The sequence below is a fragment of the Strix aluco genome, chromosome 10, assembly GCF_031877795.1.
Source record: "Strix aluco isolate bStrAlu1 chromosome 10, bStrAlu1.hap1, whole genome shotgun sequence".
NCBI lineage: Eukaryota > Metazoa > Chordata > Aves > Strigiformes > Strigidae > Strix > Strix aluco.
In genome coordinates this window covers 4746487-4759361 of record NC_133940.1, presented here as the reverse complement: position 1 = coordinate 4759361, position 12875 = coordinate 4746487, and the positions used below count along the sequence as shown (strand labels likewise).

At 60.1% G+C, this 12875-nt stretch overlaps 2 protein-coding genes across 5 annotated transcripts in view; one reads left to right on the top strand and one right to left on the bottom strand.

Annotated features, from left to right (window-relative positions):
* The first annotated feature begins 37 nt into the window (after positions 1-37).
* LOC141927692 (aryl-hydrocarbon-interacting protein-like 1) lies at positions 38-4810 on the top strand. The gene is made up of 8 exons (XM_074834945.1): positions 38-494; positions 1222-1401; positions 1610-1798; positions 1875-2051; positions 2165-2306; positions 2776-3395; positions 4095-4173; positions 4704-4810. Exons 1-8 carry the CDS (start codon positions 399-401, stop codon positions 4808-4810), a joined length of 1590 nt encoding a protein of 529 aa, XP_074691046.1. The 5' UTR covers positions 38-398.
* A 560-nt stretch (positions 4811-5370) lies between these two features.
* The window catches only part of DRP2 (dystrophin related protein 2), a 32518-nt gene continuing 25013 nt past the window's right edge, over positions 5371-12875 (bottom strand). For 3 of the 4 annotated variants that reach the window (XM_074835080.1, XM_074835081.1, XM_074835079.1), the window contains 11 exons: positions 12524-12681; positions 12220-12386; positions 11790-11901; positions 11288-11424; positions 10933-10998; positions 10087-10152; positions 9669-9812; positions 8779-9016; positions 8517-8637; positions 8296-8382; positions 5371-8212 (listed from right to left, as the gene is read on the bottom strand). In XM_074835080.1, coding sequence (XP_074691181.1) covers positions 8037-8212; positions 8296-8382; positions 8517-8637; positions 8779-9016; positions 9669-9812; positions 10087-10152; positions 10933-10998; positions 11288-11424; positions 11790-11901; positions 12220-12386; positions 12524-12681 — 1472 coding nt within the window. In that variant the 3' untranslated portion in view covers positions 5371-8036. The remainder of the gene's footprint in view (positions 8213-8295; positions 8383-8516; positions 8638-8778; positions 9017-9668; positions 9813-10086; positions 10153-10932; positions 10999-11287; positions 11425-11789; positions 11902-12219; positions 12387-12523; positions 12682-12875) is intronic. The other variant, XM_074835082.1, reaches the window with a different exon arrangement.

Sequence of the window (12875 nt, the reverse complement as noted above, 5' to 3'; positions counted from 1 at the left end):
CGAGCTGTCACTCTGTGGGAGGAACAAGGCCCTCCTGATCATGGAGTTTCTTTAATTCCTTACAGACTAGGCAGGCAAATCCCAGATTGACCTGGTAGGGTGGAAAGAGGATTAGAAAGGCAGTTCCAGAACGCAACGGAGGGCACCAGGGGCGTCAGCGAGGGTGTGCCACAGCAGGACATCCCTCTTGCAGCCTAAAGGGCAGGGGAAGGGGAGAAGGCTTCCAAGCTCTGCCCCCAGCACAGAAAGGGAGAGGCCAGCAGCAGCCCTGGGAGATGATGCGTCCAGATAGTCAAGAAAGGGAGATACCCTGAGGAAGACAGGGAGCTTGGGAAGGGCCGGAGTGCACCCATGTGTGTCAGGCTGTGACCTGCTTCTGGGGGCTGGCAGGAGCGGCCATGGAGGAAACCTACCTGCTGAATGTGGAAGGGGTCAAAAAGAAGATTCTGCACGGAGGCCAAGGGGAGCTGCCGAAGTTGCAGGATGGGAGCAAGGTAAGTTGTCTTGGTTGTTACCCCAAAGCCCTAGGAGAGGGGAGTGGGTGCGACACCCTGCCCGTTACGGTTAGATTCCCTGCTCACAAGCTGAGCTCCAGATCTGTGGTTTGGGGAGGTCCCATCTCCAGGAGATCCCTCGCAAGGCGGGGGCAGGAAGGGCTGTTCTGGGCACGTGCAGCCCCATTTTTCTCACAGTGACCGCTGGTACTGCCCACTGCCTTCACCTTGCACTGGTGCTGTCACTTGCCTCCTCCCTCGCTCCTGGGGCCGTCGGAGCTCAGCACCTACGATGGGTTGCTGGAAATCTGCCTTTCCTGATGTGTGTCAAACAGGAGTGAGGGGTGCAAGGCGGGAGCTCTGGGGGGGTTTATGAGATTTCCCAGCCCAGGGGTATGGGCAGATGAGTGTGGGTACTGCCAGGTCCTGGTGTATGCTGTGGGAGCGCCGTGTACTGGGTTATAAAGGGGGATCCAAAGAGAGCAGCAGGATGTAGTACCGATGGGTGTTAAGATACTCCACCATCTGCTTGCTGTCAAAGCAAGTGGGTAGGAGGCACAATCTCCTGCTGTGGATGGAGAGCTGCCAATCAAACCAGCACCTTACTGGGAGCAGGCTTGGCCCCACATCCTGGCCCCGTGGCAGAGGGATTCGGGGCTGGTGAGGGGATGGAGGGCTCTCACTGTGGTGCCTGCCCCGGCTTGACACTGAGCTTTCTCTGGGGCAGATCACCTTCCACTTCCAGACGCTGAAGGATGACTTTGAGCGGACAGTGATCGATGACAGCCGGGAAGCTGGCATCCCCATGGAGCTCATCGTGGGCAAGATGTTCAAGCTGGAGATCTGGGAGACGCTGCTCAGCTCCATGAGAGCCGGGGAGGTGGCCGAGTTCTGGTGCGACGCCATCGTGAGTGAGGGGCCCGTGGGCACCCACTCCCCCTCCTTTCTGCAGAGCCAGGGCACAACACCATGCACCCAGAGGTGCTCCAGCCTTGCCTGGTGCAAGCACAGGGGGCACAGGTGTCACTTAGCCACAGCAGCAGGGGCGCTGCCCCAGAGGAAGGGGGTGCAGGCTGGCCTCATGCAGCTGAGCAGGGTGCTCCCCCTCCTTGCAGCACACGGGCATGTACGCCCTGGTCTCCAGGGGCATGCGGAGGATCGCAGAGGGCCAGGACCCCCTGGAAGGGCAGAATCACCGCTGCGGCATGGGCAACATGTTTGACTACCACAGCACGGGCTATGACGACCTGGACGAGCTGCAGCGGACACCGCAGCCCCTCATCTTCATCATGGAGTTGTTCCGGGTAAGGGGGATGGTGGGGATGGCTGCCAGCACAGGGGCTGCCGGGGCAGGCAGCTCAGCTCCTGGTGCCTGTGCAGGTGGAGGAGCCCTCAGCGTACAAGCGGGACACCTGGGCGATGAGCAAGGAGGAAAAGCTGGCAGCAGTGCCTGTGCTGCACAGTGAGGGCAACCGCCTCGTCCTCCGCAAGGAGTTTGGGCAGGCAGCGGCAAAGTACCAGGAGGCTGTCATCTGCCTGAGGAACCTCCAGGCTAAGGTGAGTGGGACCCAGCCACCTCCTGTCATCCCTGGCTGGGTTTCCTCAGTGAAGCACTCCCCTGGGGGCCCTGGGTGCAGCTGTGAACCACCCACTGTGGCTCCCTGGGGCAGGAGAAGCCGTGGGAAGAGGGCTGGCTGAAGCTGGAGAACCTGGTCACGCCGCTGGTGCTCAACTACTGCCAGTGCCAGCTGGAGCTGGGCGAGTACTATGAGGTGCTGGAGCACATGACGGAGCTCCTCCAGAAACACAACGGTACCCCCCACCCCCCGCTGTGCCCATAGCCCCCATGGACACTGTCCTCTGGCTCCCCCATCCATGACAATGCTCATCCCACATCCCTCTACCTGTGATGGTACCTTGGTCATCTGGATCCCCATGTCCACTGCAGAACCTGTGTCCCAAATCCCCCTGCCCCTGCCCTGGTTTTCCCTGCCCACAATGGCACCTGCAACCCGTGTCCTCTAGGTCACCCTGCCCATGATGTTGTCCCACACCATCCAGCTCCCACTGCCCACCATGGTTCCCCTTGCGCATGACGATCCCTGCACATCACCTCCCCAGATGTCCCTGCCCATGACAGTACCCCGACCTACAACTGTCTTCCCCCTCTCTTCCCTTGCCTGCGATGGCACCTGTGCTCTCTGTCCCCAGGGTCCCCAGCTCCTGTGGCTGGTGGCACTGAGCTACAGGACCCCCACGGGGGTCTCTCCTCTCCCGGCAGACAATGCCAAGGCCTATTTCAAGCGGGCGAAGGCCCACGCTGCTGTCTGGAATGAGCGGGAGGCACGGGAGGACTTCCTGCGAGCGTCTAACCTTGACCCCTCCATGGCGGCTGCTGTGAAGAAGGAGATGAAGCAGCTGGGGGAGAGGATGAGGAAGAAGCACGTGGAAGATCGGAAGCGCTATCAGGGACTCTTCCAGCCACCCCGGGGGCCACGGGTCAGCATGAGGCAGGAGAGGAGGGAGGTGGGTGACAGGGTGATGCTGCAGGAAGAGGCACCCCAGGGTGAGCTCGGTGTCCCAGAGACCCCTGCACAAGGGGAGCAGGGTGCAGGGACCAAGGAACAACCAGGGGCTGAGCAAGCAGAACAAGGGACTCCTGGGGCTGGGTGTGAAGGGGCAGCACCAGACGGAGAAGCAGCCCAGGGGCAGCCTGTGGGGGTAGAGCTGGAAGCAAGAGATGGGATGGGACTGTCAGAAGAAGCAACCCTGGGTACCTGTGGGGTGGAACCAGAGAGCTGGGGAGCAAGGAGGGAGGCAGAGGAGGAGGCGGCAGAGGAGGAGGAGGAGGAGGAGGAGGAGGAGGAGGAGGCGGCGGAGGAGGAGGAGGAGGAGGAGGGGGCGGAGGCAGAGGCAGAGGAGGAGGTGACAGAGGAGGCAGAGGAGGCGGGGGAGGAGGAGGAGGCAGAGGAGGAGGAGGAGGTGACAGAGGAGGCGGCGGAGGCAGAGGAGGCGGAGGAAGAGGAGGCGGAGGTGGAGGCAGAGGAGGAGGTGGCAGAGGAGGAGGAGGAGGCAGAGGCAGAGGAGGAGGAGGTGGCAGAGGCAGAGGAGGAGGAGGAGGAGGTGGCAGAGGAGGAGGAGGAGGAGGAGGTGGCAGAGGCAGAGGAGGAGGAGGTGGCAGAGGCAGAGGCGGAGGAGGAGGTGGCAGAGGCGGAGGAGGAGGAGGCAGAGGAGGAGGAGGAGGAGGCAGAGGCGGAGGCGGAGGAGGAGGCGGCGGGCCCAGCAGCAGAGGTGGAAAAGCTGGCTGTAGGGCAAGATGAGGCAGCAGGGCTCAGACAGGGGCTGGAGCAGGGAGCCGGTGGGGCAGAGGGAGCTGACACAGGGAGCGTGACCGGGGCTGAGCCAGGCGAAGCCCCAGAGCCAGGGCCACCCAGAGAGGGACCAGGGCCAGCTGAGGGGCTCCCGGAGCTAGAGGACGAAACACCCACAGACACGCTGGAAGAGAGGAGCTGCAGGGAGTAGCAAGCAGGCAGCCGCTGAGGAAATGCTGGGGAAGGCAACACCCCCCCAGACAGCTTCACCCCTGGGGCAGTGTCCCAGGCTGGGCACTCAGGGGCAGATGAGGAGCTGGGCGGAGGGGCAGAAGTAGCCCCCTACCCCGTAGCAGCCAGGGAAGGGGGTGATGCACCCCCAGGGCAGTGCAGAGAAAACAGAGCTCAGGACCACAACCCTGGGGCACAGCCTGCCCTGAGCAGGGCCCACTACCCCTGGATGGGGGAAGGCTGCTGGACCACTGACGAGAAGGCACAGCCCAGGCAGCGGGGCTGCTGTATGCTGAGAGGGAGCCCCAGGGCACAGGAACAATGCTGTCCTCACCCTGGGGCCACCACCCCGCTGTGCAGCAGAGCCCGCTGCCTCCCTGCCCTGACTCATCGGCTCCAGTGCCTTTCAGCTGGACCCTGCTGAGCTTTGCTGGCTGCGAAATAAAAGCTCTTCCCTGGCACCGTGTGCTGGATTTGTTTCTGGACATGACCAGCTTCCCTGATAAAAGCCCACACCTGTGCCTTACGCTGGGGCCTGTGGTGCAGGGATGGGGATGGGGCATTTTGCTCTACCCTCGAGAGGGGGCGTTAAAGAGGTTGTATTTTACCCACATTTAAGCTCCTGAATCTCTCCTGTATGAGAGCTGTCCCCGTGCTTTCCCTGCAGTAGCACCACGTGAGCTTTTGCCCAGCATCACCAGCCCTTCCAGGCAGGGGGGAGAACAGGTCCAGCCCTACAACTATCAGTCCTGGGCAGGCTTCACTGTCAGCTGAGGCTGGGCTGCACCCTGTGCCTTGGGGAGGGCCTGAGAGGCCCCAGCCTTGCCCTGGGCTAGTCCTCAGCTGGTCCCCTCACTGTGCCACAGAGAGAACATGGGCAGCACTTGGGACAGAGGCACCTGGACACCTCTGGGCACTGGAGACCTAATGGGGCTCCAGGGAGAAAGCACGGAGGGAGAGGACTGCCTGCCCAGCGTCCCACTGCTGCCTCCATCCTTCCTGGGGCTGAAGGATTTCCTACAGCAGAAGTCCCCAGGTGAAGAAGAGGGACTGTCCCTACACAGCCCCTGTCCCAACCCTCAGGCTGCCATGTGGCCCCAAGCAGACCTTGCTGGAAGACGACGAAGGAAAATGGTGGTCAGGGGATGCACCTGCTCTGGGGAGCCCAGGGCTCCGCTCACAGCTTGTGCTCTGACGTGAATGGTGTGGACAGCCAGGGTGACACAGGGACATCCGTGTCCCAGCAGCTCTGCAGGAGTGGTGCCAGGATGGCACAACGCAGGAGCTGCCCTGACTCAGCCAAGGTGCACAGATAGAAGAGGCCAGAGCACCAGTCTGGGTCTCAGTATAAATACAAATTTATTCTCTTTCCAGAGCAGAGATGGCGCGAAGCAGCAATGACAGCAGCACCACGGTACATGGTTACCAGAGCGTTAGCCAGCCTGCTCCCCTCCCTGCAGCATCCCAGCTCTCAAACACAGCCTGCGCCCCCAGCCCGGCCCCCACTGCTCCCTGCACTGGGGCCAGCAGCTCTGCCCTCATCCCGCCTTTTCCTTCCTCCAGCTCCCCCCCCCAGCTGGGTACTCCTGTCCTCATCCTCAGGCCAGAACCTTGCTCCTTCCCACGCTCCCCCCATCCTGCCACTGGGATAATGGGGGGGGGTCTGGCCAGGTGTCGCAGGCTGGCCTGTGGTCCCTCAGCACACAGCATGCTTACAGCCAGGCTAACACCAGTGCCACGTGGCACCACTGCACTCCTGTTGCTTGCCCGGGTGTGGGAGGGGATGGCAAGGACAGCAGCCTACACTGCTGCTAGCGTGCGGCACAGGACCCCAGACACCCGGCCGTAAGGCTCGCCCTGCCTCCTCCCCGAGGCTTCGCGCCTCTGCGGCGCACCGACGCCGACTGCACAGACCTGTGCCTCCAGACACTGCCTTGGTCCGAACCTCCCTGAACAGCTCACCACCGCATCCCGTCCCAGCCAGCGACAACAGCCCCGTCCCTGTCCTCACAGCAAGCCCTGTTTTGGGCAGAATGTCACGCTGGCATGCAGCCCTGCCTGCACCCTGCCCTGTGAGCTCAGGTATCTCATATCCCTTCACAACCTGTGGCCCCAGAGCACCAGGATCATCTCAGCCTCCGCTCTGGGGCACCCCACAGCACCTGACTCTACCTCTTTCTCGACATAACACTGCATGAGACAGCCAGCCTGAAGGAGCCTTTGGGACCAGGAGCCACCACCACCGAGCTACCCTGCCAGCTTGCAGAACAGCCACCTCTGCTGCCCGGCGGGACTCACTTGCTTCCAGGGAATGCCTCTGGCCCCTCAGCCCAGCTCAAACTGGGGGACAGCAGCAGGGCAGCTGCTCCTTGGGGGCAGCGAGGAGGCACCCTGCCTGCCCACACCACTATGCTCCTGCATCACAGCCCAACGTCCTGTGGGCCCCAGGGCTGGAGCTATGGCTGGAGAAACCCCTTCCTGCAGCGCCATGGGGATGGGCTGCCGCAGGAGCCCAGGCTCCCCAGGGATGGAGCTGGGGCTGGGCAGGACAGGCTCTCTGTCTGTGCAAAGGCACAGCTCCCCAGGAAAGCAGGCGGGACAGAGTACCTGCTGCCGGTCTGGCCCTTCACTGGGCGCCCAGTCCTGCTCCAGGGCAGCACCAGCAACACAGAAGGTGCTGGTCCCCACAGGAGTGGATGTTGGGCTGGGCTGAAAGTGAAGGACAGCTACACTTAAAGTGTTAGAATTTAATGGAGTGAGTCCATGAGAGTATTTAGGTACAGAACATGTATATATAATATATAGAAATATATGCAAATTAAATGATAAGGCTCTGTTATAAAGACCCTCTCAGGATAAGGCTACTAGCTGGGCTGAAGCTCTAACATGGACTCATCCCTACTCCATAAATCTCGCAGACTCTCCCCACCAGACAGTATGTGCTGGCTGGCTGCAGAGCCCTGGGTGGCAGAGAGAGTACAATCCGTAAGGCTGGCAGCTGGATGCTGCTCGAAAGAGTTCTTTTAAAAACCGTATGGCTCCAGGAGTGTTTTGGTGCCCATAAACCTGGAGGCCCCTGGGCAGAGCGGGGATGCTGAGCTTTGCATCCCCCGAGGGCTGCAGCCTGTGAGCGCTGGGGGAGGCAGGCAGCTTTCACCTTTCACAGCTTGAGTTCGTTCTTCTGAACCTTTCCACCCAGGCTTGGACACTGTGGCCAAGTTACCGAGCCAGCCTCCTGGGGAGCCCACAGTCCCACTCCTGCATGACCTATGTTGCCCTGAGATCTTCTGGAGCTGACAAGCATCCTGCACGACCGTCTCAGAGGGAGTCTGTGCGAGGTCTGCCGCAGCACAGGGAGCATGGCAGGGAGAGGAGGGGGAGGAAAGCAGCCAGGTAGCTGGTTAGGAAAAGCCTCTGGCTCACAGGAGTTGTTAGATAAGGGAGGTCATACCTGAAAGAGAAATGGTCAGGAAAATAGGACCCAGAGCCACCTGGTTAGGATGGGGCTGCTGCAGAGCCAGAAGGATCCTGCTCAGGAATGACAGAAAGTGGCCAAGGGTCTACGTGGGCAGAGGGGGAAGCTCTCCCCCACCTCATATTAGTGCTGGCACCGAGCAGTGTCTCCCCGCTGGCACACACATGGGCAGCCTGGGTGAGGGACCGAGTGCTGGTCCTGGGCTGGAGCACAGAGGGGCAGCAGAAAGACCAACACCAAAACCCACTGGGCAAGTGGACCACTGTCCACACATGCAACTCCCAGTCCCCATCCCTGCTGGGAAGAGCCATCCATGAACAGCTAGGAGAGCTTGCACCATTTCTTCCATCGTGCCAGGTAACTGGGGCCTCGACCTCTCCTGGAAAGGGGTCTGGGCAGGGATGCAGCGAGGAGGTGGCTCAAGGTGATCACTGCAAACTTGATGCTGACAGGTCTGTCCGTCTTCGCAGTGGAGAGCCCCGCAGGGTGCGGGGTCCCAAGCAGGGCAGGAGGCTGCCTTGCAGCTCATCTGAGGAGATCTAGTTGGTCCGTACTCTTGGCAGCTCTGATTGCCTCTCCTTGCAGGTGTGAAACCTCCTCCTCATCCTCTCTGCACCCAGGCCACACACCAGTCCCAGCAGCGCCGCGGCAGCATAGCTCTTGGCTGTAGGCGCTGCGGGGGATCGGCCGTCGCAGGGAAGCTAGGATCAGGGCAGGGGTCTGTGGGGAAAACCTCATCTGAGGGAGCAGTAAGAGGCCAGAGAGGGGGATTTCACTCGAGTACCTCGAGAGTTGGGGAAGGCGCTCCGCAGCTTCTCCATGATGTCTTCCAGGCACACGCTGACTTCCTGGGTTTTGGCTTCCACCTCATCTGCAGTGGGAAAGAGGGCAGGGGGGTGAGCAGCGTCTTTGGGCATCTCTGCAGGATGGCAGGGCACAGGCAGCTTCCTGCAGCATTAAACCAAGGGAGCGGAGCCTAGAGCTCAGCCCAACCCCAATCCCCACCTGCAGTTTCGGTGTCAGGGGTGTTGTGCTCTTTCTCCTTTGCCTGGCTGCCTTCAGACTGATGTGGAGATGAAGCCAAGGAAGATGCTGCTGAACCGTTGCCATCTGACTCTGTCGGAGGCTGGAGAGAGAAGGGGGGGTTGTCACAATCCTCTGTCCTTGCTCTCCCCGCTTCTGACCATCCCTTTCTGCCACTGTCCCAGCTCTGTTATGGCAAAGCCCACCCCAAGGATGGGCTTCCCCAGATCCTTGCTCAGAGTACCTGCAGCAGCAGCTCTCTCAGCCGGTGCAGCTGGGACTCCAGCTGCTTGTTGTGGTCCTCCAGGATCTGCATGCGGGTCTCCAGGCGGCTCTTGTGCTGTCGGAGGATTCGTGCTTCCGCCAGGAGCTCATCATTACGTGGATCTTGCACTGATTCAGGGGAGCTTGTAGCCAAGGTTGGAGACTCCACCGCCTCATCATGCTGCCATTTCAAACGTCTCAGCTCTCCCTGGAGGATCCTGCAAGATAGCCTAGGTCAGCATCACCTCTCTCCTTCCTAGAGACTGCTGGAAACACCCGACAGCTGCACACTTGGGGGTGGCCCATGACTCGGAGACAAAACACCCCTGGAGGCTTTGCCACATGTGAAGCTTGAGAACCAGCACACTCTGAGACTTTTTCCCTGCACTGCAGGGTGGTTTGCCTGCAGCTCTACCCAACTTGCGTAGTTTACAAAAAGACACACAACTGCTTCCTAAGAGGCTGAGAACAAAGGCAGGGAAAGCATCACCTCCTCATGAGCCAACCTGCCCTCCCCAGACCCTCACCTCATGTGGTCCAGAGGGGCTCAGGGACAAGGGAGACAGCAGTGCCCTGGGTCACTTCAACCATTTTGGGGTTCAGGAGACAAACAGGTTCTGGGGATGGGGGCAGGAACATTTTGGGGAACAGAGTCTTCTCCCTTCCTTGGAGAACACACCATCACTGAGTGCTCCCATGAAGGTTTTAGGGCTCAGCCTAGACACCCTCCAAACCAGCCCACTTAGCTCCTCCAATGCCCACCTCTAGCCCCAACAGATATCTCCTGGCTACACTCTGAGCTCTGCCAGGCTTCTCCGGCCCCCTCCCCTTAGGCTACAAACCCCACTTTCAGAGTTGCCCATGCCCTACCTGTTTTCATCCTCTAAGTGGGCCAGGATTCGCTCCAGCTCTCCCTTGTCATCCATGTTGAGGCTTCCTGGAACCTGCTGGCTGCCCCCAGGCTCTCTGTCAGTGATTGGGCTGGAATGGCGCAGCAGGTACTGGTCCTCGTCCCTGTTGCAGCAGGTGGAGGAACATGAGTCTCATGTGCCCTTGGGGAAGGACAGCCTGGAGGGACGTGCTTTCATATGGGAGCTCGTTCTAGCTGCTCCAGGTCTAGAGCTCAGGAGTGGCTCAGCACCCCCGGATAGCTGGGGGTGCCCAAGAGCCTCAGACTCAAAGGAGCTGGGAAGGAAAATGTTTCTATGCCCTGGCTTGGCTGGGATTGAAGCCACAGGAGCCCTGACTCAGCAGGAGGTGAGGAGGAGGGAAAGAAGGCAAAACTCACAGGCTATCATCAGGGGACAGGCTGTCACTGAAGAAGGAACAGTTCTGATTTTCCATCTCTGCAAGCCTGGAGGAAAGAGAAACAGGTTGAGATACGATCAGAGACGCCCCAAATATCTGCTCAATGCACCCTACATACAGCAGCCCCTGCAAGACCCCTCTCTGGCAGGGTCTCCCAGCTGGCCTGCACCAGTCTGGCCCTCTTTACAGGCCTTTGAGAAAATAAAAGACACTGCTGCTCTGGGTTAGTCTCCAGACAGTCTCTGGAATAAAGGGCTGCTGCCATGCAGCCGGCTCAGCCTCTTCTCACATAAGCAAAAGAGATGGGTGAAAGCGTATCAGCTCCAACCTGGGGCCTGAGCTACAGGCTCACTGTGCTCCTCGGGTCCCCACTCTGCCTGGACCCGTGGGGAGGGCAGAGGCATTACAAACCACAAGATAGCAGTGATGGGAAGCACGCAAGCACTGGTGAACGCATAGGCAGAGCAAGACATGGAGGGATCTGCCTGGTAAGAATCCAACCAGGAGGTACATGGAGGCTGCTTCACCGCTAAGACATCTGCTGCCAAACGCATGGTGTTTGCTGGCAATTTGCACAGCATCAGCCGTGTCCCAGGCAGGAGCAACGTGGTGCAGGCAGGTTTGTCTGGCCCTGCAGCTGCCTCTTCCCAACAGCACTGCAGCCTGAGCTGCCGCAGCCAGCTTCTGCCTGCCAGGCAGCACACTGGGGAGTGTGGAGGGGGTTGAGGGCAGCAGGAGCTCCCCATGTGTCTGCCCAGGAGCCCCTCCACACCCATTGGAGCCATGCTCCGTGCCCTGGCGTGACAGCAGTGCCCAGTGCTGATACCTGCTGGCAAAGTGCTCGATCCGGGAGTGGGTGTCGGCGTGTGGTAACATCGGGGAAGAGGCTGGTCTGGAAGAGACACACACTGGTCAGCAAGGCTTGGCAGTTCTTGCTCAAAGCTAGAGCTTGGAGAGGCTGCCCTGGTCTCATCTGGGCTGAGAAGAGCCAGGGACAGGCTGGAGACGGAGACTGAAATCTCTGCTCCTCCAAGAACTGGGTGCTGTACCACCCCCAGAGCAAGGGCCCCCTCCAGCCCTCCCACGGGAGCCCTGTCTTGCAGCTGAGATGCTGCTTCCACCCATGGAGCCCACATATCAGCCAGGGTCAAAAGACACAGCCCAGGGCACAGTCAACTCACGTCTCGGAGAAGTCGGCCTCGAGTACAGACTGGACAGGCAGGTAACCTCTCTGTGGGTGCTTGCTGAAGTACTGCTTGGACCGAAACTTGTTCTTCAGTGTTGTGGCAAAGTCTCTCATGTTCTCACTGGACGTGGTCTGAAGAGACACAAACATTACCAGGTGCTGCTTAGTGAAAAGTGTGGGTCCACAGGTCAGCATCTGCAGGAAAGAAGTCCCTTCAGGCTGAGAGCTCCACAGAGGAGAAGTCAGACACAACTGAGGAAGCAAAGGAGGGCACACAGCAGCTCTGTCAGCCTGTCACAAGACCTGGTACAAGCCAAGCTGGGCATTGGTGGGTGTCATGCACCCCACAAGCCCCAGAATAGCAGGGACACAGGCAGCCTCCAGCATGCAGAGGGGAAAAAATACATACAAGGGATCCACCAGCCTAAACACCTCCAGGCTTCTGCCATCAATGGGGACCTGCTCTGAGCCGAGACCCTCCCAGCCCAGCCCCATACCGGGGTGTAGTACTCCATGATGGGGTAGTGCAGCTTGTTGCCCTTGCCGGCTCGGCCAGTGAGGAAGCAAGTTTGGCAGATATCCACATTGAACTGCTTCAGGCTCCGATACCTGGAGAGATCAACAAGCCATAGGGAGGCAGTGAGAGTCAGCAAAAACACATCATTTTGGAGCCCAAGAAAAGCTCAGCAGGGGACACAGGTGGTCTGTGTTGCTCTTGCACCCTACTGAACCCACAGTGCTGACGGCTGAAGTCCCCAGAAAAGCATCCTGCTCCTTCCCCCTCTGCTGGCACATGGTCTGACCTGCCCGAAACACTGCTGCTGCAGAGCTCGGGGTTCCCCCAACAGCACAGAACAAACTCAGCTCCCTCCTGCAGGACATCATGCACTTCCCTTGGGGGCCAAGGTCCCATATCACAACGCCTACCTGAAGCCCTTGATGGGGCACTGCCGGCAGACGGAGCACTTGATATGGTGCTTCACCTGCTCGGCCATGGTCACCCGGTGCAGCACGGCCAGCCACACCATGGACTGCGGCTCCAGGTTGGCCCACTCCAGGAACTGGGACGCCTCGATGGCTGGTTTCCCATTGCTCTGGGGAGGGGAGAGGAAGGGACTGCTCAGAGCTGGGACCCAGCTGTGATGGGGCGCAAGCTCCTCGCCACCTCTGGGAGCCTCTCCCCAGCCTGGCTGGGCAGAGGGGATGGCAGTGGCCACGGCACTCTACTCACAAAACGGAAGCAGCTGCGGATGCTGGGCTCTACATTGCTGCCCCCGAACGCCGCCACCTCCCCCAGCTGGCGCGGGACCTGGATGGCCTCGTGGAGCAGGACACCAAGGTGCCGCTGGTCACACAGTCCCCCAGCGTTCGCCACTTGGCTGAAGAGATCTGCTGGCAGGATGGACACACAGCCCCATTAGAGACACGGCTGGTGCCACGGCACACCCGGCAGGACAGGCATGGGGGAGCAGCGTGTGGTCAGAGAGGGGCCCTGACGCCTGTCTTCAGCAGGGAGCTCAAGTAAGAGGGAAAAACTGAGCTATGATTAAATAAGCTCTACCAGTATCCTTCCAGCTCCCAAT

Bases quoted from the DNA above. Each gene is read 5' to 3' on its own strand.
- LOC141927692 (XM_074834945.1), top strand. From the start codon at position 399: ATGGAGGAAACCTACCTGCTGAATGTGGAAGGGGTCAAAAAGAAGATT. The intron at 2,052-2,164 runs GTGAGTGGGACC...TCCCTGGGGCAG, and splicing joins TGAGGAACCTCCAGGCTAAG to GAGAAGCCGTGGGAAGAGGG. The intron at 3,396-4,094 runs GCGGAGGCAGAG...GCAGTGTCCCAG, and splicing joins AGGAGGAGGAGGAGGAGGGG to GCTGGGCACTCAGGGGCAGA.